This window comes from Hemitrygon akajei, chromosome 3 (assembly GCF_048418815.1).
Source record: "Hemitrygon akajei chromosome 3, sHemAka1.3, whole genome shotgun sequence".
NCBI classification, from domain to species: Eukaryota; Metazoa; Chordata; class Chondrichthyes; order Myliobatiformes; family Dasyatidae; genus Hemitrygon; species Hemitrygon akajei.
In genome coordinates, this window is record NC_133126.1 from 112,985,796 (window position 1) to 113,009,781 (window position 23,986).

Sequence of the window (23,986 nt, forward strand, 5' to 3'; positions counted from 1 at the left end):
AACCTTTGTGGGACCTTCTCACATTGCTTGAATTAAGATTTCACAAGAGCACAAGGTTTTACTTTCTTATCCATTTTCACAATCATAATTCACAATCAATACATTCAAGAAATAAATAGTAATCACTCTAAATGTGAAGCCACGTTCCTCATGAGAAGATTATTTCAGAGTAATGAGACTCCCATACAAATGTCTTTACATTGTGTCTGTTGGTGTGTTTACATCTGCTGTTATAGAAAGGACAGGAGTCATCAGCAAGACAGGAAATTCACTTTGTCATTCACAAATGAAAGCAAAATTACTTTTATTCTAGAAAAAAGTTTTAATAAACAAATTTAATATGATCTGAAATATTCCTTTATAGATGCAGCCTATGGTGTAGCCGCCTTTTCTGTGATTATTTTGTATTTGAGATAACACACAAATATGCAATGAAATTTAGCCATCTCGACTGGGGTGAAAGCACTAATCAAATTTCAAAGAAATCATACAGAAGCGAAAGTAACCAGCAAATAACTGACCATAACAACATATCTGATTAATTACTTTCCTTTTAAAATGACTAATAAATGGGACAGACAGAATAAATGTGATTGTTCCAGATACTGAAGAGGATCCTGTCTCATTCCCCTGCCTGCCTGCAATCTACGAACAATAGCAAGTGAATCATTTAATTTGCTTGACAAATAACATACAATGCAAAATATGAAGTGAAATACTGAGATACAAACCAAATGAAGACATTTCTTAGATACTAACCTGTTTCTTTAACAAAGACAGGCCACATATCACTGGAACTAACCACCACACTCAGGCCTCCCCTTCAAAGATACAATTATACTGTATTTCAACCTGCTCAACCAACAGATAAGGGTATCACAGAGAAGTATTGAAACTGGAAAAACTTCTTCAGCTACACACAGTTCAACTTTAGATCTTAACAAGCAGAGGCAGCCAACAAGAATGGGACCAATTGTGTAGTGCAAATGTTTCAGTTGAAAAGTACAGCTTGGTGAAACCATGGTGATGAGAATGAAGATCCTTCCACAAGAAATTGACTTCTAAAAGCACTGACTGAAATACAGCTCAAGAGTACAGATGGATTTCAAAGACCCAAAGCTCTTGTGTTGACTAGTTCTTCAAGCTGCACCTGGCTGTAATGGTCTGTGTCCCAGACAGAGAAAGCTACAAGGTCAGAAGGTTTGGATCTTTGAGATGAAACTTGGTGTTTTGCAGATTTTTTTTTGGAGAAAGTAATGATATGGTGGGATATACAGTACATTTAAGTTACACAGTAGCCCTGACACAAATTACTTCAGGGCGGACAAGGACAGAGTGACACCAGTTCGAAGCCGCAGTGCTGGGCAGAGAGGTTCAGAGAATGTTCCGTGGAAGGTGTACAGCAAGGTTATTTTACTGCCCAACACACTGTAAAAGGAGATAACTCCATCTTCAAAATCCACAAAAACTCCCACTGTGGAGGGTTTTCCAGGAAACTCTGCAATCCTTTTCCCATTGTGTAGGCTTGAAAGAACATATGGCCCAGAATGGATGCACCAGGATTTGTTGTTAAATCCCAGTAGGCAATTATTTCCCTCCCCGTTTCTGTTAATGCTTGTGTAGCAAACTCCAACGCTCCAGGCTCCACCTCCCTCCCTGATCTCTACCTCCCAATAGGATCGGCCACAGCTCACACACTCAGTACCAAGCACTTGAGGCCATCGATCAAATCTTTGTGCACTTCTCTGAAGCAACTGTATCTGGCTCGACGCAGACACTGTTCTGTTATTGTCTGTTAGGACAAGGTAGGGATTGGCTGTGTCTGGATCCAGAGTTGGTGTTTGTCCATCTATGAATGAAAGGAGAAGTTAGCATCATCCTCAATAGAGTTGTATAGCATGAAATTAGACCCTTCAGCCAAACTTCTCCATGCCGACCAAACTGCCTGCCAAAGCTAGTTCCATTTGTTTGTGTTTGGGACAGATCCCTCTAAACCTTTCCTACCCATGCACCTGTCCAAATATTGTAATTGTACCCATCTCCGCCACTTCTTCTGGCAGCTTGTTTCCCATTACCCACCACCCACTGTGTGAAAATGCTGCCCCTTGTCCCCTTTATACATGACCTCTCTTACCTTAAACCTGTGCCCTCTAGTTTCTGCCCTGTCAGAATTCTGCAGATCCTTTTTTTTTCCTCAACGCTGACAAATACATAGCTAGTTAGCCCAAACTGTCCTCAAAAGATCCTACCTTTCCAACAGCTAATCTGATGAATCTTGCTGCACTTGTTCAATGGCAATTACATCCTTTGCTGAAAATTGTACACAATATCTTGTATCATCTCATTAAGACTTCATATAATAGAGCCAGACATCCTGGTTCCTGTACTCGGTGAAGGAGTTCTGGAAATGCTGGAAATCTTGAGCAACATGCACGAAATGCTGGAGGAACACAACAAACAGGCACCATCTATGCTGCCTGACTTTGTTGAGTTCCTCCAACACTTTGTGTACGTTGCACACCATTTGTCTTGTCCACTTGCTGCATCTGCATGTTGGCCTTCAGTGAAGGGCTTATAGGACAGCCAAATCCTGTTGAACATCAACGTTTTCCAATTTATCACCATTTAAATGATAGCCTGCCTTTCCTTTAATCTCCCTTGTATTGCGGCTAGCATATACCTACACACTGGCTCAACTCAAAGCCTCTCTGTATCCTCCTCACAATTCACAATCCCACCTAGTTTAGTGCCAACAAGTGTCACTAAGTCACCATGGATTATAATAATTTGGTCATGTGACAAGATCTGAAGGATTATCCAAAGTGGACTGTTCCTTTAAAAAGAGAGAGAGGGAGTGGACAGCGTGTGAGCTATTTCAGGGAGAGAGAGCAACAAAAAGTCTGTGAGTTGCCTTGGAAACTGAAAGGCGGAACCATATAATGGACAGCTGGTGTTCATCACTTGTGGCATATATACAAGGTCAGCTGGCTTTGTAATTAGACACACCAGACACCAAGAAAGACGCTGGCTGAGCTTTGTGTGCCCACGACAAAGGTGGGGTTTTTGCTCACAGTGTGGACAAAGGGACGACCAGTGGAAAGCTATCGGTGTGTTTAATCCTTGCCTGGGTTGATAGTGGTACCACATGAAAATGGCATCCTCTTTTTGTGGTCATAAGTCGGTTACTTTAAGTTTCAGGAGCAGGAGGATGGCATTGGTACTAGGAAGACAAAACAACTCCCTCTCTCTCTCCAACTCTACTCAATTCAAATTCCAGAACTGAACTGACTACTTACCATACCACTAAGACTGCATCATCCAATCACCTGAGCTGGGAGAAGCTTCAGAACTTTATTTACTCACTTAAATAAGCATATACTCTGCTAACCTGTTTGCCTTATCTTGTTTTATATTACTTTATCACGTAGTTACTAATAAAATAGTGATTATAATGGAAGACTGACTCCAGGTGTGTCCATTTCTGCGGGTCCTTTTTAACCCGTTACAGGGTACGTAACAGTTACTAAAAGTTAAACTAACTGGCCTGTAATCTCCACCTGTCTTTTGCAGCATTTGCAGTCATCCAGTACTCTAGTACCATTCCTCTAGTCGGAAGGAACTGAAGAATTGTTGTCAGAGCCTCTACAATTTCCTTCTCTACCGCCTTTGGGTTCCCACTTTAGTTTAGCCATTCATCTTATACAACACTGCTATCATCCCATTCTCTTGTCAAAAACAGGCCCAACATATTCATTGAGAATCTTACCCACATCCTCTGACTTCACAATCTGGTTACCTTTTTGGTCCATTTTTTCCTTAGTTGTCTTCTTGCTCTTTAATATACTTCTAAATTGCTTTCATTTTATGAAATGTTACTGACTAGTATGTTGGTCATGTTCTCGGTTTGCGTTCTGCATTCTCCTTTTCACTGCACTCATGCTTTCGATGTTAATCCAGGCCTTCTGTCTGACATGCACTTCCTTTCGCTGCCTCTTTCTCTATGCATCAGAGCTCTGACCCTCCTCCTTTGTGGAAACATGCTTACTCTTAACACCTTCAGTATCGTTCTTTAATGCCTCCCACTACTCAGACACTGATTTATGTACAAGTTGCTGTTCCTAGTCCACTTCTCCATGGGTACCAGGGACAGGGCAGCACAACGGTACAGCCAGTGGAGCTGTACATCTCCAGTGACCAGCGTTCAATCCCGACTTCTAGTGCTGTCGACATGGAGTCTGTGTCCATCCCATACCCTTGATGCCCTTACTGATTAAGAATCTATGAACCTCCACTTTAAATATACCCAATGACTTGGCCTCCACAGCCGTCTGTGGCAATGAAATTGTACAGATTCACCACTCTCTGGCTAAAGAAATTCCCCTTCATCTCTGTCCTAAAGGGACATCCTTTTATTCTGAGGCTGTGCTCTCTGGTCCTACGGTCCCCTACAATAGGAGTATAGAAAACAGATATGGGAAATATTTGCTCCTCCACTTCTCCATGGCCACAGGGGAAGCCTTTTTCAACACATCAGTATTATTGCCCCTATACTATTTCTAAGCTTCACCCAAATTGCCTGTGGACGAGTTCTCCAGTATGTCTTCCCTTAGTACTGCTGTGACATTGTTCCTTATCAGTAGTCAACCCCTCCATTTTTTACTCCACGTTCTATCACGTCTAAAACAAGGAAACCCAGGAACAGTGAGCTGCCTGTCCTGTCCCTCACACAACCAGGTTTCTGTAATGGCAACAACATCGTAATTCCATGCACTGAACCAAATTTATCCCCCTTACCCAATTTACTCCTTCGTTGAAACAAACACATTTTAGTTCCCCAGTCCCATCGAGTCCCTTACTGTCCTTCTCCAGTCTTCCTTGTCACATCATCGTTCTTGCCCTTAATGCTACTACCTGCTGCTGCGATTCCCATCCCCCACCACTCTATTTTGAGCCCTCTCAGGTAGCACTAGCAAACCTCTCAGTGGGAATATAGGTTTCCCTCCAGTTCAGCTGTAGAGCATCTTGTTGGCACAGTTTTCTGCTACCCTGGAAGAAAGCCCAACAAATCCTCCCTCTTGCACCAGACCCTCAGCCATGTATTGAACTGCACTATGTATCTACAGTATTTCTCACCTCATCATTATGTGGCACAGGTAGTAATCCTGAGGTTACAACCCTGGGAGTCCTGTTCTTTAACTTATCAAGCTACAGGACCTCATTCCTGCTCCTGCCTAAGTATACTGACCACAACTTTCGGCTGCTCTCAGAACGTGTTTGCCTTGACGCTGGCACCAAGGCAGCATCACACCATCCTGGAGTCTCGATCGCTGCCGCAACCTCCCCCCCCCCCCCCCCCCCACCACCACTGTCAAGTCTGACCTGGCTAGAGCTGCTGGACTCTGAACGATCATTTCCTCCACCTCCCAACAATACATTCTATTGAGCAGAATAGCCACTGAGGAACCTTGCACTGCCTGCCGACATTCCTCAGATGCAGGTTACAGATTGATGGTGATCTGTTGCCTGCACCTTAGGTGTGACCACCTCACTAAAACTCTCATCTATGATAAGCTCAGTGTCTTGAATGACCCCGAGTATATTCCACTACTCTTCCATGCCTTTGATCTGGTCTGTCAGCAGTTTCAACTGAGTGCACTTCCCACAGATTAAGTCATCATGAGCTTCCCTGTCTTCACCTATTTTTTTTTTAAACATTTTTTTATTAGTTTTTCAAAACATTTTACAAATTAAAAACCCCAAATCCCAATGAGGAACATTAATACAGTGCAAAATTAAGCATACAATAACAATATGCTACAAAAGAAGAGAATTTAACAAAAAAGCACCTAAATTAAAGACAAGTAAGCTTAGTGTCCTCCCCAAGCCCCACAACACGAGATAAAAAACAACTCCAGACCGACCACAACACAGTATAAAGAGTATAGGTCAGGACAGTCAAACTCCCAGACTGTGAATACACTTAGCAACAGAGGATAATAATGCCTACTACCAGAAAAAAAAAGGGAGCTGAAAGCAAGGGAAAAAAAAAGAAGAAAAAAAAACCCTAGTCAGGAGGAAGGTTATGAAAGTACTCGATAAAAGGTCCCCAGACCTTATGGAACTTTAGATCCGAATTAAGAACTGAATAGTAAATTTTTTCGAGGTCCAAGCAGGCCATAATGTCGTTAAGCCATTGCACATGAGTGGGCGGGGCAACATCTCTCCATCTGAGGAGGATCAAGCGTCTAGCCAGGAGAGAGGCAAAGGATAGTATTCGGCATTTGGTCGGACCCAGACATAAATCTGTCTCGCCCCAAAAACCGAACAGAGCAATTAAGGGGTTTGGTTCTAGGTGTTGATTCAGAATACACGATAATGTAGTGAAGACATCTTTCCAGAATTTCTCCAAGCTAGGACAGAACCAGTACATGTGGATGAGAGAGGCCACGCCCCTCTTGCATTTATCACAGAGCGGGCTAATGCCAGGGTAGAATCGGGATAGTTTAGATTTAGACATATGGGCTCTGTGAACAATCTTAAACTGTAAAAGGCAATGGCGAGCACAAAGAGAGGTTGAGTTAACCGATTTGAGAACTGAGTCCCAGCTCTCCTCGGATAAGGAGATATTTAAATCCTGCTCCCAGGCCATTTTAATTTTATCCACAGGGGCCTGTCGTAAGGCTGCTAGTTTATCTCGGATAATTGATATTAAACCTTTATCTAGTGGATTAATGGAAAGAAATAGGTCCATAGCATTTTTCGCAGGCATTTCAGGAAAGTTAGGAATTAAAGGAGCAATAAAGTGTCGGATTTGGAGATATCTGAAAAAATGCGCGTTAGGCAGGTTGAACTTAACAGAGAGCTGCTGAAAAGAAGCGAAGCGATTATCAATGAAAAGATCTTCAAAATGTCTAATGCCCTTCCTATACCAAACATGGAATGCTGAATCCATAAAAAAAGGTGATTATGTGCGACAGGGCTAGAAACGGAAAGCCCCTGGAAACCATAGCATTTCCTAAACTGAGCCCATATACGCAAAGTGTGTCTAACAAGAGGATTAGCTATTGATCTGGGCAGACTGCTGGGGAGTGCAGAGCCAAGAAGTGCAGATATAGATAATTCTTTAGTGGAGCTCAACTCCATTGCCACCCAGTTAGGGCACTCGGGTTGGCCGTGGAAGAAAGACCAGAAGGTAGCACAACGTATATTAGCTGCCTAATAATATAAGCGAAAGTTAGGAAAAGCCATGCCACCCTCTTTTTTAGATTTTTGGAGGTGGATTTTATTAATTCTAGAATGCTTATTCTGCCACAGATATGACAAAATAATAGAGTCTAAGGAATCAAAAAAAGATTTAGGAATAAAAATTGGGATAGATTGAAATAAGTATAAAAATTTGGGGAGAACATACATTTTAACAACATTAATACGACCTACCAAAGACATAGATAGAGGTGACCATTGTACCAGACTCTGTTTTATAGCATTGACAAAGGTTGACAAAGTTTTCACGAAAGAGATCTTTAAACTTCCTTGTGACTGTAATTCCAAGATAAGTAAATTGATTATGGACTACTTTAAAAGGGAGATCACGAAATGTTAGTTCTTGTGCTTCTTTATTAATTGGGAAAAGTTCACTCTTATGTAAATTAAGTTTATAGCCAGAGATCTGGCTAAACTGGTCAAGAAGTGAAAACATTAGAGGTAAGGATGTAGATGGATTTGAGAGAAAGAGTAATAAGTCATCAGCATAGAGAGAAACTTTATGCTCAACACCCCCTCTCCAAATCCCGGTCAATTCAGGACAGTTTCGAAATGCTATCGCCAGAGGTTCTATGGCCAAATCAAAGAGAAAGGGACTTAAGGGGCATCCCTGACGGGTGTCACGTTTGAGATTAAATACTTGGGATTTCTGAAAATTAGTTAAAACAGAAGCAGTAGGACACAGGTACAGCAATTGGATCCAAGAGATGAAACTTTGGCCGAGGTCAAATTTTTCTAAGACTGTAAAAAGGTAGTTCCACTCTACACGATCAAATGCTTTCTCCGCATTGAGGGAAATAACACATTCAGGAGTCCCAGTTGGAGCTGAGTATAAAATATTAAATCGATGCCGAATGTTAAAAAAAGGGAGACAGTTTTTAATAAAGCCTGTTTGGTCATCAGAGATAATGGAGGGAATAACGGTTTCTAATCTATGAGCCAACACTTTAGCTAAGATCTTTACATCAACATTGAGCAGAGAGATCGGCCTGTACGAGGAACACTCTGTTGGGTCTTTGCCCTTTTTTAAAAGAAGAATAATAGATGCCTCATTGAAAGAGGGTGGCAATTTGCCGTAACTAAACGAGTCAGATAATACTGAAAGTAACTGAGGAGAAAGAAGTGAGGAAAATGATTTATAAAATTCTACAGGGAACCCATCGGGTCCAGGAGATTTCCCTGAGGACAGTGCAGAAATTGCAAAATATATTTCTTCTGATGATATAGGCGCATTAAGTTTGGCTTTGAAATCAGATGAGAGTGAGGGGATATTCAGATTCTGTAAAAATTGATCATCAGAGATATTGTCATTCAGAGATTCAGAGGAATAAAGCCGAGAATAAAAAATTTTAAATGCGTCATTAATTTCTAAATGATATGATGTAAAGTCTCCGTTCTCCTTCCGGATCTTTGTAATATGTTGTTTGGCTTTGGAGCGCCTCAGCTGATTGGCTAGGAATTTACCAGACTTATCCCCATGAATGTAAAAGCGACTCTTGCTTTCGAGAAGTTGGCGTTCGACAGGTTGAGTGGACAGAAGGTTAAATTTAGTTTGGAGTTCAACGCGCTTCTTGTATAATTCAGGGTACTTAGTTTGGGCATATATTTGATCCAAATCTTTAATCTGGTTAATGAGGTCTGATCGATCTGCACAGGATCTTCTGTTGAGATTTGCTGTGTAAGAGATTATTTGACCCCTCAGATATGCTTTCATGGCATCCCAGACAATCTGGGATGGCACTTCAGGTGATGTATTAATGTTAAAATAAAAGGTTATCTGATCCTTAATAAATTTTACAAAATCATCATCCGATAATAAAGTTGAATCAAACCGCCAGTGTTTATTCCTCTGAGGGAGACCAGGAAAGTTCAGAGAGAGGGTAATTGGGGCATGGTCAGAAATCAGTATACTCTGATAGTCACAAGAGTGGGCAAATGGGATAAGTTGGTTATCGAGTAAGAAATAGTCAATTCTAGTGAAGGTATGGTGAACATGTGAGAAAAAAGAATAATCTCTCTCCGTAGGATGGAGGAAACGCCATATATCAGAGATACCAAAATTAGAGAGAAACGATTGGATAGCCAAGGCAGATTTAGTAGGTGATCTGGTAACAGAGGACGATTGATCCAGTTTAGGATCCAACCAACAGTTGAAGTCACCACCCAGTATAAGAGAGTATGAGTTTAAGTCTGGTAGTGAGGAAAAAAACCGTTCAAAAAAGTTAACATCATCAAAGTTGGGAGCATACAGGTTTGCTAGTGCAACTTTAGTGTTATATAGTTTACCAGAAACAATAATAAAATGGCCATTTGTATCAGATATTTTATTATGGAGTTCAAAAGGAATATTTGAGTTAATAAGAATGGAGACTCCCCTAGCTTTAGCGACAAAGGATGAATGAAAATGCTGACCCGCCCACTTTGACAGAAGCTGGGAGTTATCAAAACAACGAATATGAGTTTCTTGAAGGAAAGCAATGTCAGCTTTGAGTTGTTTGATATGTGAGAATACCTTCCTCCTTTTAACAGGGTGATTCAATCCCTTTACATTCCAGCTCACGAATTTAAGTGCCCTAGCCATTATCAATTACTAATGCATAAAAGGCAGCAGGCATATAAAAAGTCAAGCAGTACAATAGCAGTCTGGGAGCAGAGATGTAAACATAGATTCGTAAAATCAAAACATATACATGTCCTGAGCAATAAAGAGAAATAATAAATACAGTGAGTGATGTTGGAACTGGAAAATCCACCCCACTCACACAACCCAAAACTAGACGGCTACCAAAACAAGTAGCTAGCTCTACCAAAAAAATTAACCCAAATACAACTTCCAGATCTGTGTCATTGACAACAGTTCTGTATAAATACTATAGCAAATAGTAACTAGTTTATGCACTAGAAAACATAACTACAGATTAGAACACCTTCTGCAGAAATATAAAACTTAATACAGAGAAAATCGGAAGAAAACCAAAACTAACCTACCCGCGAAAAATTATAGAAGAATAAAGTAAGAGAAAGGGAAAAAAAAGGTAAAAAAAAGAGAGGAAGGGGAAAATTATAAATTCAAGACGAGTATTTATCAACCATTTACAGAGGAGAGAAAAAAATTCAGAGATTAGAAAAAAGGGGTGAAGAAAGGAAAAAAAGATAAAATAAATAAATATTTAAAAAAGGAAAAATAAATCAGCAATTAAACTGTGAACCAACAAACAGGGAGGCCTTCACTAAAGACTTCGAACCTCCAAAACAAGTTAGAGTCAGTTGTAAAACTCTGTAGATAAGGTTATACAAGAGTAAAAATAGATTACACACACACCAAATCCCGGGAGAGATTGTCAACAGCCCTTGAGAGTTTCAATGAATAATGTCTGAGTGATTCAAGTGAAGTCTGAGTCCAGAAAAAGTAATTTTACTACGAGGAGTACTTATCCACCATTTTAGGAGGTCCGATCAGATTCCGAAGATGACTGGATAGCCGGAAGACTTGCCACAAATGCTTCAGCTTCCTTCACCGACCTGAGCCACTTGTACTCTCCAGTATTAAGCTTGATTCATAGATCAGCAGGGTTGCGAAGGGAGGGTTTAAAACCACGATCAAACAGCACTTTCATTACGCCTTTAAACTCAGCGCGCATCTTTAAGGTCTGGGGTGCAAAATCTTCCACAAAGCGAATGGTTGTATCCTGGAAAGGAAGAGACCCCCTGCGACGTGCCTCCACAATCAGACTGTGTTTTACCTGGTATTGATGGAAGCACAAGATTACTGGTCGCGGACTGGAGCCCAGAATTCCGGGGGAAACATAGACTCTGTGTGCCCATTCGAGCTTGGGCGGGTTCGGAAGCAAATCTTTCCCGAATATCTCACAGAGAAACTCGGCGAAAAACTTCACGGTTGGTCCCTGTTCGGTCGCCTCTGGCAATCCAAGAATTCTAAGATTGCAGTGTCTGCTGCGATTTTCGAGATCCACCACTTTGGAAAGGAGTTTGTTAGATTTTTCCTCTAAGCTGGAACAGAGAGTCTCCAAGTATCGAACACGACTTTTTAAATCTTCAGAAGTCGAATCGATGTGAGATAAGTGTTCAGCATGCTTGTCCACTTTATCGTTGATCCGATCCAGTTTGACTTCCAACTGTTTGAAAGCGGTTTTAAATTCCTTTAAAATTTCGTCTCGGAGCTTTCCGAGCGCAACCAAAGTCTCGTCCGAGGGAGCGATAGCCTCCTTTCTCCCGGATTTAGAACTCTTACTAGACATTGTAAGTTAGATATGTTCACAGGAAAGTAAGAGATACCGAAAAAATTCCTAACTAAGGTTTAAAAAATGGAGACATTTAGTGCAAAGATAGCGACAGTAACGGAACAAAAGTTCGGAGCAGCTAAACAGTCGCTATCTTACCGGAAGTCCCCTGTCTTCACCTATTGATGGGCCTAATTCTGCCCCTATGTGTTATCTTGCCCAGCAAAAATCCTGTTTCAATGCTACATGACTCTGCATTATCATCATACAGAAATTAAGTAAACTGGAGCAAAATGCAGAAGTCTCCAGTGGCTGCCTTCTGCTCTACTACTGTGGAGCAGCAAATCTGAATGGAAATGGACAAAATTGGCAAAGAAGTGCAATCAAAATTTATGACAAATGGAAGCAAAGTTTATCAATTAGATGATGTCCTGCAGCAAGATGCTTAAATAAATGATTTTTGTAGAGTACTTACACAGCTTGATCATCATTTCTCTGTCCTTCACCTCTTCAGGTCCCTCATCTGGACATGGTTTTGGGTCCATTATTTGCATCTCACCTGATGTATAAGCTGTGGGTATAAATGGCAGCGAAACATCCTTGAACCTGAAAATAAATGTTGCAAAAACGGCATGAAGTGTGGCTGTAATGATAAAACAAGTCAAATATTGTGGGCGGAGTGTCACTATGCAAAGATTTATTTAAAAATTGTCTCAATTTCAGAAAAAAACAAACATTTCCATAAAGCCACAACAATATTATTTGTCAATCTGAAGCTGGTTATAAAATCCCAAGGACAAAACAAACTCCAGGAGGGACTCAGTGAGTCAGGCAGCATCTAAACAATGAGCATTTTGGGTCAAGACCCTTCAGCTATACTGGTAGAACTCAGCAGTCCAAACTCAAAGCATTGACTGCCCATCTCCCTCTACAGATGCTGCCTGACCTGCTCAGTTCATCCAGTATTTGGTGTTTTGCTCCAGGCTCCACCATCTGCAGGATCTTGTATCTCCGTAAAAACTGAGGAGGTTCCTATGCAGAACTAATCCCAGAAAATGTTACGTATTTTGGCAAATTGGACACTCAAATTTCTCAAATCTATCTCAACTAGTCTTAGCTTCACTTGAATCCCATCAGTGACAAGCAGCATACCTCACTGTTTTTGAAAAGGAGTCTGTCAAGATCTTAAGTGAACAATATTTTGTATTGTTAGCCAAAAACATAATTCTATTTCTCTTACTAAACTTGGGGTATCTATTTTAATGTTTGTGAGACTGATTGGCATAACGTCTACGTCTATGCCATGCTGCTTCATAATACTATTGTTTGGTAAAGATGGCTGTGCCTGGATCAGTCATTAGGATAAGGAATGAGTACCTTACATTTTGCTTATGTTACAGGCAGCAGAACACAAATGTCAAACCTTGTATTGTAGACAGAAGGATCAACACCTAGAATATAAAATGTGAAGCCAGCCTCTGGAACTCAAAGAACACTACAGCCTTTCAAATGCTTATAATTAATCCCGAAGATTTGGACAGCTCTGCTAAATTCCCCTCCACACCTAGTTTGATGCATTGGGCGGCAACCTTTCTGTTTCTTTAGCGTTAGTCTTTTTTATGAGGCCAAGTTGTTAGCTGACACTCGACCCAGCACAGATGGAAAGCATGCAAGCAGCTGGCTGGATTCGAACCCAGGACTCTTGTTCTGAAGTCCAGGTGCAGATATCACTATACCACCGGTGGACAGCTCTGCCAAGGCAGGCATCTATTACCCCTCCCTAAATGCCCTTGAAAAGTCAGTGGTGAAGTCTGCTTCTCAAACTACTAAGGTGTTCCCATGAATGAGTTCCAGGAATAAGATGTTGAAGGAACAGTAAAACATTTCCAAAATGGAGACAGAAAACATTTGGAAAACTCAGCAAGTCAGGCACATCTATAGAAAGAGACAGCAAATGCAGTTTAACAGATTAACATTTATCATTAATTTTACTGTAACTTCTCCTTGCACGGATGCTGACTGACGTACAGAGCTTTTCTGACATTTCCTGCTTTCATTTCATATATCCAGCATTCGTTAATTTTTTGATATTCAATACAATTTTAAGTATGGTTGGTTTGTGACTTGGAGGGAAACCTGCTGGCATGCGGCCCTTGGTGTTAGAAGCCATGGGTTTGTGAAGAGGTTGTCAGCGCAGTCTAGGAGAGCATCTGCTGTGCATTTTGTACATGGCATCTACTGCAGCCATTGCAGGTAGTGAAAGGAAAGAATATTTAAGGTGTCAGATGGGTGAGAATCAAACATATTATTTTGCACCCACCATTACACAGTGATACCAGTAGAGAACTAAGCAAATTCCTGTCACCTCCTTTACCTGTTACTACAGCACATTCAAAACACAGTTCATTACAAAATATAAACACCACAAACAACCAGACAACGCGAGCTTTGCAGAGCGATCTCATCAAGCTGCTAGAACATTGACAGAAAGGCATTTATACACAGGATGACTTTATGGCAATGAACTGCGGTTTACAATTGGTCAACTCTAAGTCAGTTGCCACAACCGCTAAGGGGCATTAAATTCAAGTCAAGTCAACTTTTATTGTCATTTCGACCATAACTGCTGGTACAGTGCATAGGAAAAATGAGACAACATTTTTCAGGACCATGGTGTTACATGACACAGTACAAAAAACTAGACTGAACTACATAAAAAAAAACACAGAGAAAACTACACTAGACTACAGACCTACACTGGACTGCATAATGAGCACAAAAACAGTGCAGGCATTACAATAAGTAATAAACAGGACAGGATAAAATTCATGTCATAAGCACCTGAGATACACTTCACAGGATCAAACGCTACATTCCTGCACAAAATAGCAGATTAATTAGTGATAAGTATCGAGTTACTGAATATTATGAAACTAATTTGTACTTACCGTTTAGCAACAGAGTTAAATTCCTGAAACAAGAAAGAGATAACGTTTTTATATTATTTGAAGATACAACACAGTAACAGGCCCTTCTGTCCCAATTAACAAATTAACGTCTTTGGAAGGTGTGAGGAAACTGGAACATCCGGAGGAAAGCCACGATGCCACAGGGTACGAACTACTTACAGAATTAAGTCAGGGTCACTGGCAGTGCAAGAGTGTTATGCTAATCACTGCTCTATCATGCTGCCCATCAAAGTGGTGTTCTCTGACTAGGCCATGGCGGTGAGTGCACCAAATAGATGCAAGTCAAATAGAATATGTAAAGGGAAAGTCATACTAAAGTGTGGCAATCAGTGCTTAAACAGTATATACAGTGTCAGTCACCACACATTTACCCATGACATACTTTAGCGTAAAGAAGGTGCCAAAGTGCTTCAAAGGAATGTCAAACATTAATGGCAGTGGGATGGAGAGGGCATTATTAAGGAAGTAAAGTGATAAAGAAAGGTATTTTAAACTATAACACTAAGCTCCTCCTTTGAGAGTTGTCTGTAAACAGGATGTACAGAGATTTTAAGCATAATGCAATGAGATAGACAGAGGGGGTGGTGGTAGAGTATGAACAGGATTCCATAGTGTATAGGAAATGACTTGGAAAAGAAAACAAAACAGATTTATTGTGGCAGTGATGAAGCCGCAGTTTTGATTTCAAAACAGCCACCATGGGTTCAAATACATGTTGTTCCTCAGACTATTTAAAAGGAAGAAGAGATCAATGTAACTGTAACACTATATCTGCATTTGTTATTGCTTTTCCATTGTACGACCGTGATGTAGTGATGTGATGAAATGATCTGTACAGATGGCATGCAAAACAAAGTTCCTAACTGCACCTCAGTACATGTTGACAATAGTAAGCCTATATCCCAAATCCAATATGCTTGGGGAGCTGCAAATTTGAGCTCCAGGCTTCCTATTGCTTAAATGGAAGGAACCACCCACGATCCAACTGTAGACAGGCAGCTCAACAGCGCAGAAGCCAGTGGGCTGAGGAAGATAGGCAGCTCGACAGCACAGAAGCCAGTGGGCTGAGGAAGATAGGCAGCTCAACAGCGCAGAAGCCAGTGGGCTGAGGAAGATAGGCAGCTCGACAGCACAGAAGCCAGTGGGCTGAGGAAGATAGGTAGCTCGACGGCACAGAAGCCAGTGGGCTGAGGAAGATAGGCAGCTCGACAGCACAGAAGCCACTGAGGGCTGAGGAAGATAGGCAGCTCGACGGCACAGAAGCCAGTGGGCTGAGGAAGATAGGCAGCTCGACGGCACAGAAGCCAGTGGGCTGAGGAAGATAGGCAGCTCGACAGCACAGAAGCCAGTGGGCTGAGGAAGATAGGCAGCTCGACAGCACAGAAGCCAGTGGGCTGAGGAAGATAGGCAGCTCGACAGCACAGAAGCCAGTGGGCTGAGGAAGATAGGCAGCTCGACGGCACAGAAGCCACTGAGGGCTGAGGAAGATAGGCAGCTCGACGGCACAGAAGCCACTGAGGGCTGAGGAAGATAGGCAGCTCGACGGCACAGAAGCCAGTGGGCTGAGGAAGATAGGCAGCTCGACGGCACAGAAGCCACTGAGGGCTGAGGAAGATAGGCAGCTCGACGGCACAGAAGCCAGTGGGCTGAGGAAGATAGGTAGCTCGACGGCACAGAAGCCAGTGGGCTGAGGAAGATAGGCAGCTCGACGGCACAGAAGCCAGTGGGCTGAGGAAGATAGGCAGCTCGACAGCACAGAAGCCAGTGGGCTGAGGAAGATAGGCAGCTCGACAGCACAGAAGCCAGTGGGCTGAGGAAGATAGGCAGCTCGACAGCACAGAAGCCAGTGGGCTGAGGAAGATAGGCAGCTCGACGGCACAGAAGCCACTGAGGGCTGAGGAAGATAGGCAGCTCGACGGCACAGAAGCCACTGAGGGCTGAGGAAGATAGGCAGCTCGACGGCACAGAAGCCAGTGGGCTGAGGAAGATAGGCAGCTCGACGGCACAGAAGCCAGTGGGCTGAGGAAGATAGGCAGCTCGACGGCACAGAAGCCAGTGGGCTGAGGAAGATAGGCAGCTCGACAGCACAGAAGCCAGTGGGCTGAGGAAGATAGGCAGCTAGACAGCACAGAAGCCAGTGAGGGCTGAGGAAGATAGGCAGCTTGACAGCACAGAAGCCACTGAGGGCTGAGGAAGATAGGCAGCTCGACAGCACAGAAGCCACTGAGGGCTGAGGAAGATAGGCAGCTCGACAGCACAGAAGCCACTGAGGGCTGAGGAAGATAGGCAGCTCGACAGCACAGAAGCCACTGAGGGCTGAGGAAGATAGGCAGCTCGACAGCACAGAAGCCAGTGGGCTGAGGAAGATAGGCAGCTCGACAGCACAGAAGCCAGTGGGCTGAGGAAGATAGGCAGCTCGACAGCACAGAAGCCAGTGGGCTGAGGAAGATAGGCAGCTCGACGGCACAGAAGCCACTGAGGGCTGAGGAAGATAGGCAGCTCGACGGCACAGAAGCCACTGAGGGCTGAGGAAGATAGGCAGCTCGACGGCACAGAAGCCACTGAGGGCTGAGGAAGATAGGCAGCTCGACGGCACAGAAGCCAGTGGGCTGAGGAAGATAGGCAGCTCGACGGCACAGAAGCCAGTGGGCTGAGGAAGATAGGCAGCTCGACAGCACAGAAGCCACTGAGGGCTGAGGAAGATAGGCAGCTCGACAGCACAGAAGCCACTGAGGGCTGAGGAAGATAGGCAGCTCGACAGCACAGAAGCCAGTGGGCTGAGGAAGATAGGCAGCTCAACAGCACAGAAGCCACTGAGGGCTGAGGAAGATAGGCAGCTCGACAGCACAGAAGCCACTGAGGGCTGAGGAAGATAGGCAGCTCGACAGCACAGAAGCCACTGAGGGCTGAGGAAGATAGGCAGCTCGACAGCACAGAAGCCAGTGGGCTGAGGAAGATAGGCAGCTTGACAGCACAGAAGCCACTGAGGGCTGAGGAAGATAGGCAGCTCGACAGCACAGAAGCCACTGAGGGCTGAGGAAGATAGGCAGCTCGACAGCACAGAAGCCAGTGGGCTGAGGAAGATAGGCAGCTCAACAGCACAGAAGCCACTGAGGGCTGAGGAAGATAGGCAGCTCGACAGCACAGAAGCCACTGAGGGCTGAGGAAGATAGGTAGCTCGACAGCACAGAAGCCAGTGGGCTGAGGAAGATAGGCAGCTCGACAGCACAGAAGCCACTGAGGGCTGAGGAAGATAGGCAGCTCGACAGCACAGAAGCCAGTGGGCTGAGGAAGATAGCTTCATCTGCCCATTGTCACTTGCCCTTCTGAATCCACCCATCACCAACCAGACTCAGTCCCAATAACACCCCTACCTCTCCGCCCCCCCCCATCATACTGTGATATACTGGCAGTCCTTCTAGTTCCCTCTCACTTTTAATGCCAAATCTCCACTTTACACCTCATGCCACCACAGATGTTGATTGTCCCAGTGAGTCCTTCCAGCATCTGCAGTCACTTTGTCTTCACCTTGCCTCAGCTCATAACTGGCTACTGTTTGAGTGCTGAGACAAATAAATTGGTTATCAATCACCACTATTAATAAGGAAAAGTTTACACATTAATTGGAAGATAAAAATTACACACAAGGTTTAGAGAATCGGGCTAGCATTACAACAACTATTCACTATTCTACACAATGGAAACATATGCTAACGAGGAATAAAGTAATCCAACATAATTAGTCCCCTTTAATTGTAATCAGTAAAGTATTTTCCCACTACCTCAATAAACAGGATGTCTTCATTCTTCTTTGAAAGATCTTTGAGCTGGGCAATAGATTCTTCAAATTCTTTCATCAAATTCTGGAGAGCGAGGATCCTACCATCAATCTCTGACGTTACACGAATCAGCTCCTTATTCAACTGTTCATAAGCTTCCCTCTCCTCTTCTTCAATCTGCTGTCTGAGTGCCTTGTACTTCTTCTCAATGTCTGCTTTCTTCTTCTCCATGGACTCCTTCATAAAGGAAATATGAGTGATTGCACAATCGAGATCCCATACTCACAGTTCATTATGGTATTGGTAACTTTCTGGCTCCAGTGGGGGAGTTAACTGTAGGCCTACACCCCTAGTTGAGAGGGGATGTTGTACTGGTCCTGGTATATTCTCATAGGGGGACACATTACTACAGATTAAAGCAAATGCTCTAATGATCTGGCCAAGATTTCTCTCAATCAATGTCCAAGCAGATTATCCAGTAATTAACTCATTACTGTTTGTGAACTATTGCTGTACATACACCGGTTCTCTTGTTCACTGCACTATACCAGGAATCAACTGGCTGAAGTAATAAAGTGAAGCAAATGCCCTTTGAATTTCCCAAGACTACCAGAACCCACTATAAATACCTTTTCCATTAATTCTAACCAAATGGTGGAATTAAATGCAGAAGAAAGATTCCATCATCATAAAGCACACAACTGTAGAAAAACACACATAGTGTTGTAAATAACATATCAGGCAGCATCTGTGGAGAAACAAAGTTTCACCAGTTCAAGTGAAAGTTAGCTTTTCAAATGAACAACCTATTTTCTTTCCTCTCCACAGATATTATAATACACCCTGACAATCTCTATTCTGTTGATTTGGAAATCCTGAAGATTTGGATTTCGGTTTGTCACGTACCCTGTGACCGGGTTACCGAACCAGCAAAAATGGAATACACGTTGGAGTCTGGTATTACTGTAACTAATAGTGTTTATTAGTAAACTAAGTAATACAGTACTATAAAATGCAAATATATGAAACAGGTTAGCAATGATATATACAGACGTGTGGAAGTAGGAACCAAAAACCAAGCTCTTTTAAAGTCTAGGGGTAAATGGATAGTCTTATGATGGTGAAGAGTTCAGCTTAGGTCAAGGTAGTTGTTGGTGTAACGTTGGAGAGGGGGAGGGATGATGCCATTGCCGTCAATCTTCCCGTTGTCTTCCTGTCCTGTTATGGTCACCGATTGTGACCCCGTACAACCATTCTTCAGTAGTAGACCGGTCACCCAGGCAAGGGTGGACACACAAACAAGTCCCCACCAGTCGCACCTTCACACACTGTGAGCCACTGATTGATTTCCCGAATCGATCCTTCAAACCCCCACCTTCACGTGGGTGCACAACGCTCTTTCAGTGTCCCGTGGTGTGTTTGCTTGTGTCTTCGCAAACCTGCTTTTTATCTCCCCTTGCAGGGCACTGGCCATCCATCACCTGGTCCTGCCTTGCTGTCTCAGCAAGAATCCTAGCAAGCAGGCAAAGAAAGTGTCCTTGGAGCAAAGGTAAACAATCAGCCAAGCAGCCATAATACTAAATCATGTCTCTCTCTTTCTCTCCCTCTCTCTCTCTCTCATCTGCACGGGATGCCTCCCCCCTCTTCTTCTCTCTCTCTCATTAGCAGCATAGTTCACTGGGGGGGTCAACTCTGGACCCCATCTCAGCCTCACAGGTTTATCAGGTTATATTTGCAGCACTCCCTTCTCATGTACTGAGGCACTGGTTCCCACACTCTCATTCCACTCACTGGAGCCCTGGCTCCTGTGTTACCTTTAAATTTACCCGATCCTCTGGAAACTTATTCAAATACAGTAAAATGTACGAGCTTAAAAAAAGTCAACTTATAGTGTGTTGGGATTACTAATAGAAATTACATCCAAAAATCTGGAAGATCTGCAAGTCAGACTTCACCGAATTTCTGAGTGTGCTGGATAATCAGAGTTACAGCTCACCAAGCCAGCTGACATTTCAAATGGTGTAGTATTCTTCACAAATCTTTTCAACCTCTCACTGCTACGGGCAGGAATTTCCACTTGCTTCAAAAAGGCAACAATTATACCAGTGCCAAAGAAGAATAAAGTGGGCTGTCTTAATGACTATCACCCGGTAGCACTCACATCAACAGTGGTGAAATGCTTTCAGAGGTCAGTTATAACTAGACTGAACTCCTGCCTCAGCAAGGACGTGGACCCATTGCAATTTCCCTATCGTCACAATAGGTCAACAGTAGATGCAATCTCCAGGGCTCTTCATGTGGCTTTAGACCACCTAGACAACACAAACACCTACGTTAGGATGCTGTTCACTGACTATAGCTCAGTATTTAATATCATCATTCCCACAATCCTGATTGAGAAGTTGCAGAACCTGGGCCTCTACCTCCCTCTGCAACTGGATCCTTGACTTCCTAACCAGAAGACCACAGTCTGTACAGATTGGTGATAACATATCCTCCTCGCTGACAACACTGGTGCACCTCAGGGGTGTGTGCTTAGCGCACTGCTCTACTCTCTGTATACACATGACTGTGTGGCTAGGCATAGTTCAAATACCATTTACAAATTTGCTGATGATACAACCATTGTTGGTAGAATCTCAGGTGGTGACGAGAGAGCATACAGGAGTGAGATATACCAACTAGTGGAATGGTGCCGCAGCAACAATCTTGCACTCAATGTCAGTAAGACGAAAGAGCTGATTGTGGACTTCAGGAAGGGTAAGATGAAGAAACACATATCAACCCTCATAGAGGGATCAGAAATGGAGAGAGTGAGCAGTTTCAAGTTCCTGGGTGTCAAGATCTCTGAGGATCTAACCTGGTCCCAACATATTGATGTAGTCATAAAGACAGCAGCTGTACTTTATTAGGAACCTGAAGAGATTTGGCATGTCAACAAATACACTCAAAAACTTCTACAGCTGTACTGTGGAGAGCATTCTGACAGGCTGCATCACTGTCTGGTATGGAGGGGCTACTGCACAGGACCGAAAGAAGCTGCAGAAGGTTGTAAATCTAGTCAGCTCCATCTTGGGCACCAGCCTACAAAGTACCCAGGAAATCTTTAGGAAATGGTGTCTCAGAAAGGCAGTGTCCATTATTAAGGACCTCCAGCACCCAGGGCATGCCCTTTCCTCACTGTTACCATCAGGTAGAAGATACAGAAGCCTGAAGGCACACACTCGGTGATTCGGGAACAGCTTTTTCCCCTCTGCCATCTGATTCCTAAATGCACATTGAAGTTTTGGACACTACCTCATTTTTTAAATATACAGTATTTCTGTTTTTACACATTTTAAAAAATCTATTCAATATATGCAACTGATTTACTTATTTATTATGTTTTATTTTATTTATTATTACTTTTTCTCTCTGCTAGATTATGTATTGCATTTCATGTCACATTCTGATTCTAAACTGTGGTGGGAATATTTATATCCATCTGGAAGAGAATAGGGAGTCTTACTTCATTTTGAGATCATGGTCTTGAGCATCTAGAGCAGTGGTTCCCAACGTGGGGCATACGCCCCACAGGGGGGTAATTTGATTTTTAAGGGGGGCAATTCGAGAATGAGTTATTAACAGTGAATTTTTTCTAGTAAGTCTGTGTGAGTATGAGTGTGTGTGCAAGTTAATACATATGTGTATATACAGTATGCATACATAAAAATACTTGTGTGTATGTACATGTGTAATTGCGTATGTACTGTATATATAGTGTATCACCATCATTACAACCATCAAATGGCTTTCATAATTAAATTAATGAATTGACTGATGTAGGAAGGAACGAATGAACAAGTCCAAACGCGTAAGAAACTCGTACGAGGTCGCGCCAATGCTGCTTTATGCAGTAGCTTTCGGTTCTTGGTGGTGTGAAGGTGTGTACATTGCGTCATCTCTTTTAAACGGTGTATCTGTCTTTGTATGCTGTAGAAACAAATCGGCATTGTTTTATTTATTTATTATTATTATTATTATTTTAATATCACTTAATGTTTTTTTTACAATTTCTTAGTAATTTCTTCCTCAGAACTTTAACAGTCCTTTGGTTCTTTTATTTTTCTCTTTCATGAATGCCATGTTCTTTGGAAGCTTGTTTAAACCAAGTTAATGGTCTTTTAGGCTTCCTCCAGGTGAATAGGAGTTCACTTTTTGAATAATAAGAATTATATATCACCACAGGGGGCATCAGGATTTTAGAGGTGATTAGGTGGGGCATGGCCAAAAAAAGGTTGGGAACCACTGATCTAGAGAAAGGCTCAAACTGACAACCTTCTGATTCCGTCAGATGACAACAGCATGCAAGTTTGAAATTTAATTTTATATCCCAAACACAACCGATCTGCTCACCAAGGCGTCTTGCTTCTCTTTCTGAAGATCTTTCAAAGTAGCCTGTGAAGTGTCAGCACTGACCCGGAGCTTCTCCTGCTGTTCTTCCAAATTATTCTAACAGAGAACACCAGAAACACGGTCATTCCAATTTGTAAAAGACAATACTGAAGTAATAAGCAGTACACTTTCACTCGCGTACACGTACTCTCAGCTCGCTCACTGCTTCGCTGATTCTGATGACTTCATGACCTTTGTGGTTTCCTAGCAGAGCGCAGAAAGTGCAGACACAGACGGAGTCGTCCTTGCAGTAGATCTCCAGCGGCTTCTGGTGTACGGTGCATTTCTCCATCGCCGTGTCTGCCGTGGGATCTGTGAGAGGGTGACTCTTCAGCATCGCGTTGCTATGTAACTCGTGATGCGTGGAGCACATCGACACTTGACACCGAAGGCAGCTCTTCACGGCGGAGCGCTTCTTCTTAGTGCAGTAACTGCAGGGAACAGCGTCCTTGGAGATCTCCAGAGCCATGTACCTCTCCACGATGTTTGCCAGCTGGAAGTTCTTCTCCAAGGCAGGCCGAACCGTGGAACCTGTTCGACACTGCGGACAGGCGTAAATGCCCGAATCAGGCTCCTTCCACACCTCCTCTACGCAAGCTCGGCAGAAGCTGTGTCTGCAGCTGAGGATAACAGGGTCGGTGAAAACCTCCAAGCAAACTGTGCAGGTTAATTCTTCCTCCAGGGGCTCCTGCTGGGGAGCAGCAGCCATGTTGACAGGAGTGCGGCGGAAGTAGACGGGGGGAAAGAGAGGATGTTGCACAGCTCTGTCCACCGACCGCAGAGTCCGGGACAGCACCAAGCGGCTCCAATTTGAACTGTAAATCACACACAGCCTGTCAATCTCATTGGTTGTTTTCATTCATAAATACTGTATTAAAGTGACTTTAGACTAGAGAGGGAGAGAAAAGATATCTCTCTCTGGCTACACACACAAAATGCTGGTGGAAGGCAGCAAGCCAGGCAGCATCTATAAGGAGAAGCACTGTCGACGTTTCGGGCCGAGACCCTTCGTCAGGACTCACTGAAAGGAAAGATAGTAAGAGATTTGAAAGTAGAGGGCGGAGGGGGAAATGCGAAATGATAGGAGTAGACCGGAGGGGGTGGGATGAAGCTGAGAGCTGGAAAGGTGATTGGCGAAAGTGATACAGAGCTGGAGAAGGGAAAGGATCATGGGACGGGAGCCTCAGGAGAAGGGGGGGGGGGGGGGAGCACCAGAGGGAGATGGAGAACAGGCGAACAACTAAATATGTCAGGGATGGGGTAAGAAGGGGAGGAGGGGCATTAACGGAAGTTAGAGAAG

The 23,986-nt window shown here is 43.3% G+C and overlaps 1 protein-coding gene across 2 annotated transcripts; it reads right to left on the bottom strand.

Annotated features, from left to right (window-relative positions):
- Positions 1 to 298: 298 nt before the first annotated feature.
- LOC140725303 (E3 ubiquitin-protein ligase TRIM11-like) lies at positions 299 to 23,714 on the bottom strand. Of its 2 annotated transcripts, XM_073040606.1 has the most exons (6): positions 22,835 to 23,713; positions 22,648 to 22,743; positions 18,256 to 18,489; positions 14,453 to 14,475; positions 11,980 to 12,110; positions 299 to 1,849 (listed from the first exon to the last, which is right to left on the bottom strand). In XM_073040606.1, exons 1-6 carry the CDS (start codon positions 23,543 to 23,545, stop codon positions 1,311 to 1,313), a joined length of 1,734 nt encoding a protein of 577 aa, XP_072896707.1. In that variant the 5' UTR covers positions 23,546 to 23,713; the 3' UTR covers positions 299 to 1,310. The 2 variants fall into 2 exon arrangements, with proteins under 2 accessions (XP_072896707.1, XP_072896708.1); XM_073040607.1 differs by lacking the exon at positions 18,256 to 18,489 and having other exon boundaries at positions 22,835 to 23,714.
- Positions 23,715 to 23,986: the final 272 nt, after the last annotated feature.

Bases quoted from the DNA above. Each gene is read 5' to 3' on its own strand.
- LOC140725303 (XM_073040606.1), bottom strand. From the start codon at position 23,545: ATGAAAACAACCAATGAGATTGACAGGCTGTGTGTGATTTACAGTTCA. The intron at 22,744-22,834 runs GTACGTGTACGC...GTTCTCTGTTAG, and splicing joins AAGCAGTGAGCGAGCTGAGA to AATAATTTGGAAGAACAGCA. The intron at 1,850-11,979 runs GTAAGTACTCTA...TTTCATTCATAG, and splicing joins AGAAATGATGATCAAGCTGT to ATGGACAAACACCAACTCTG.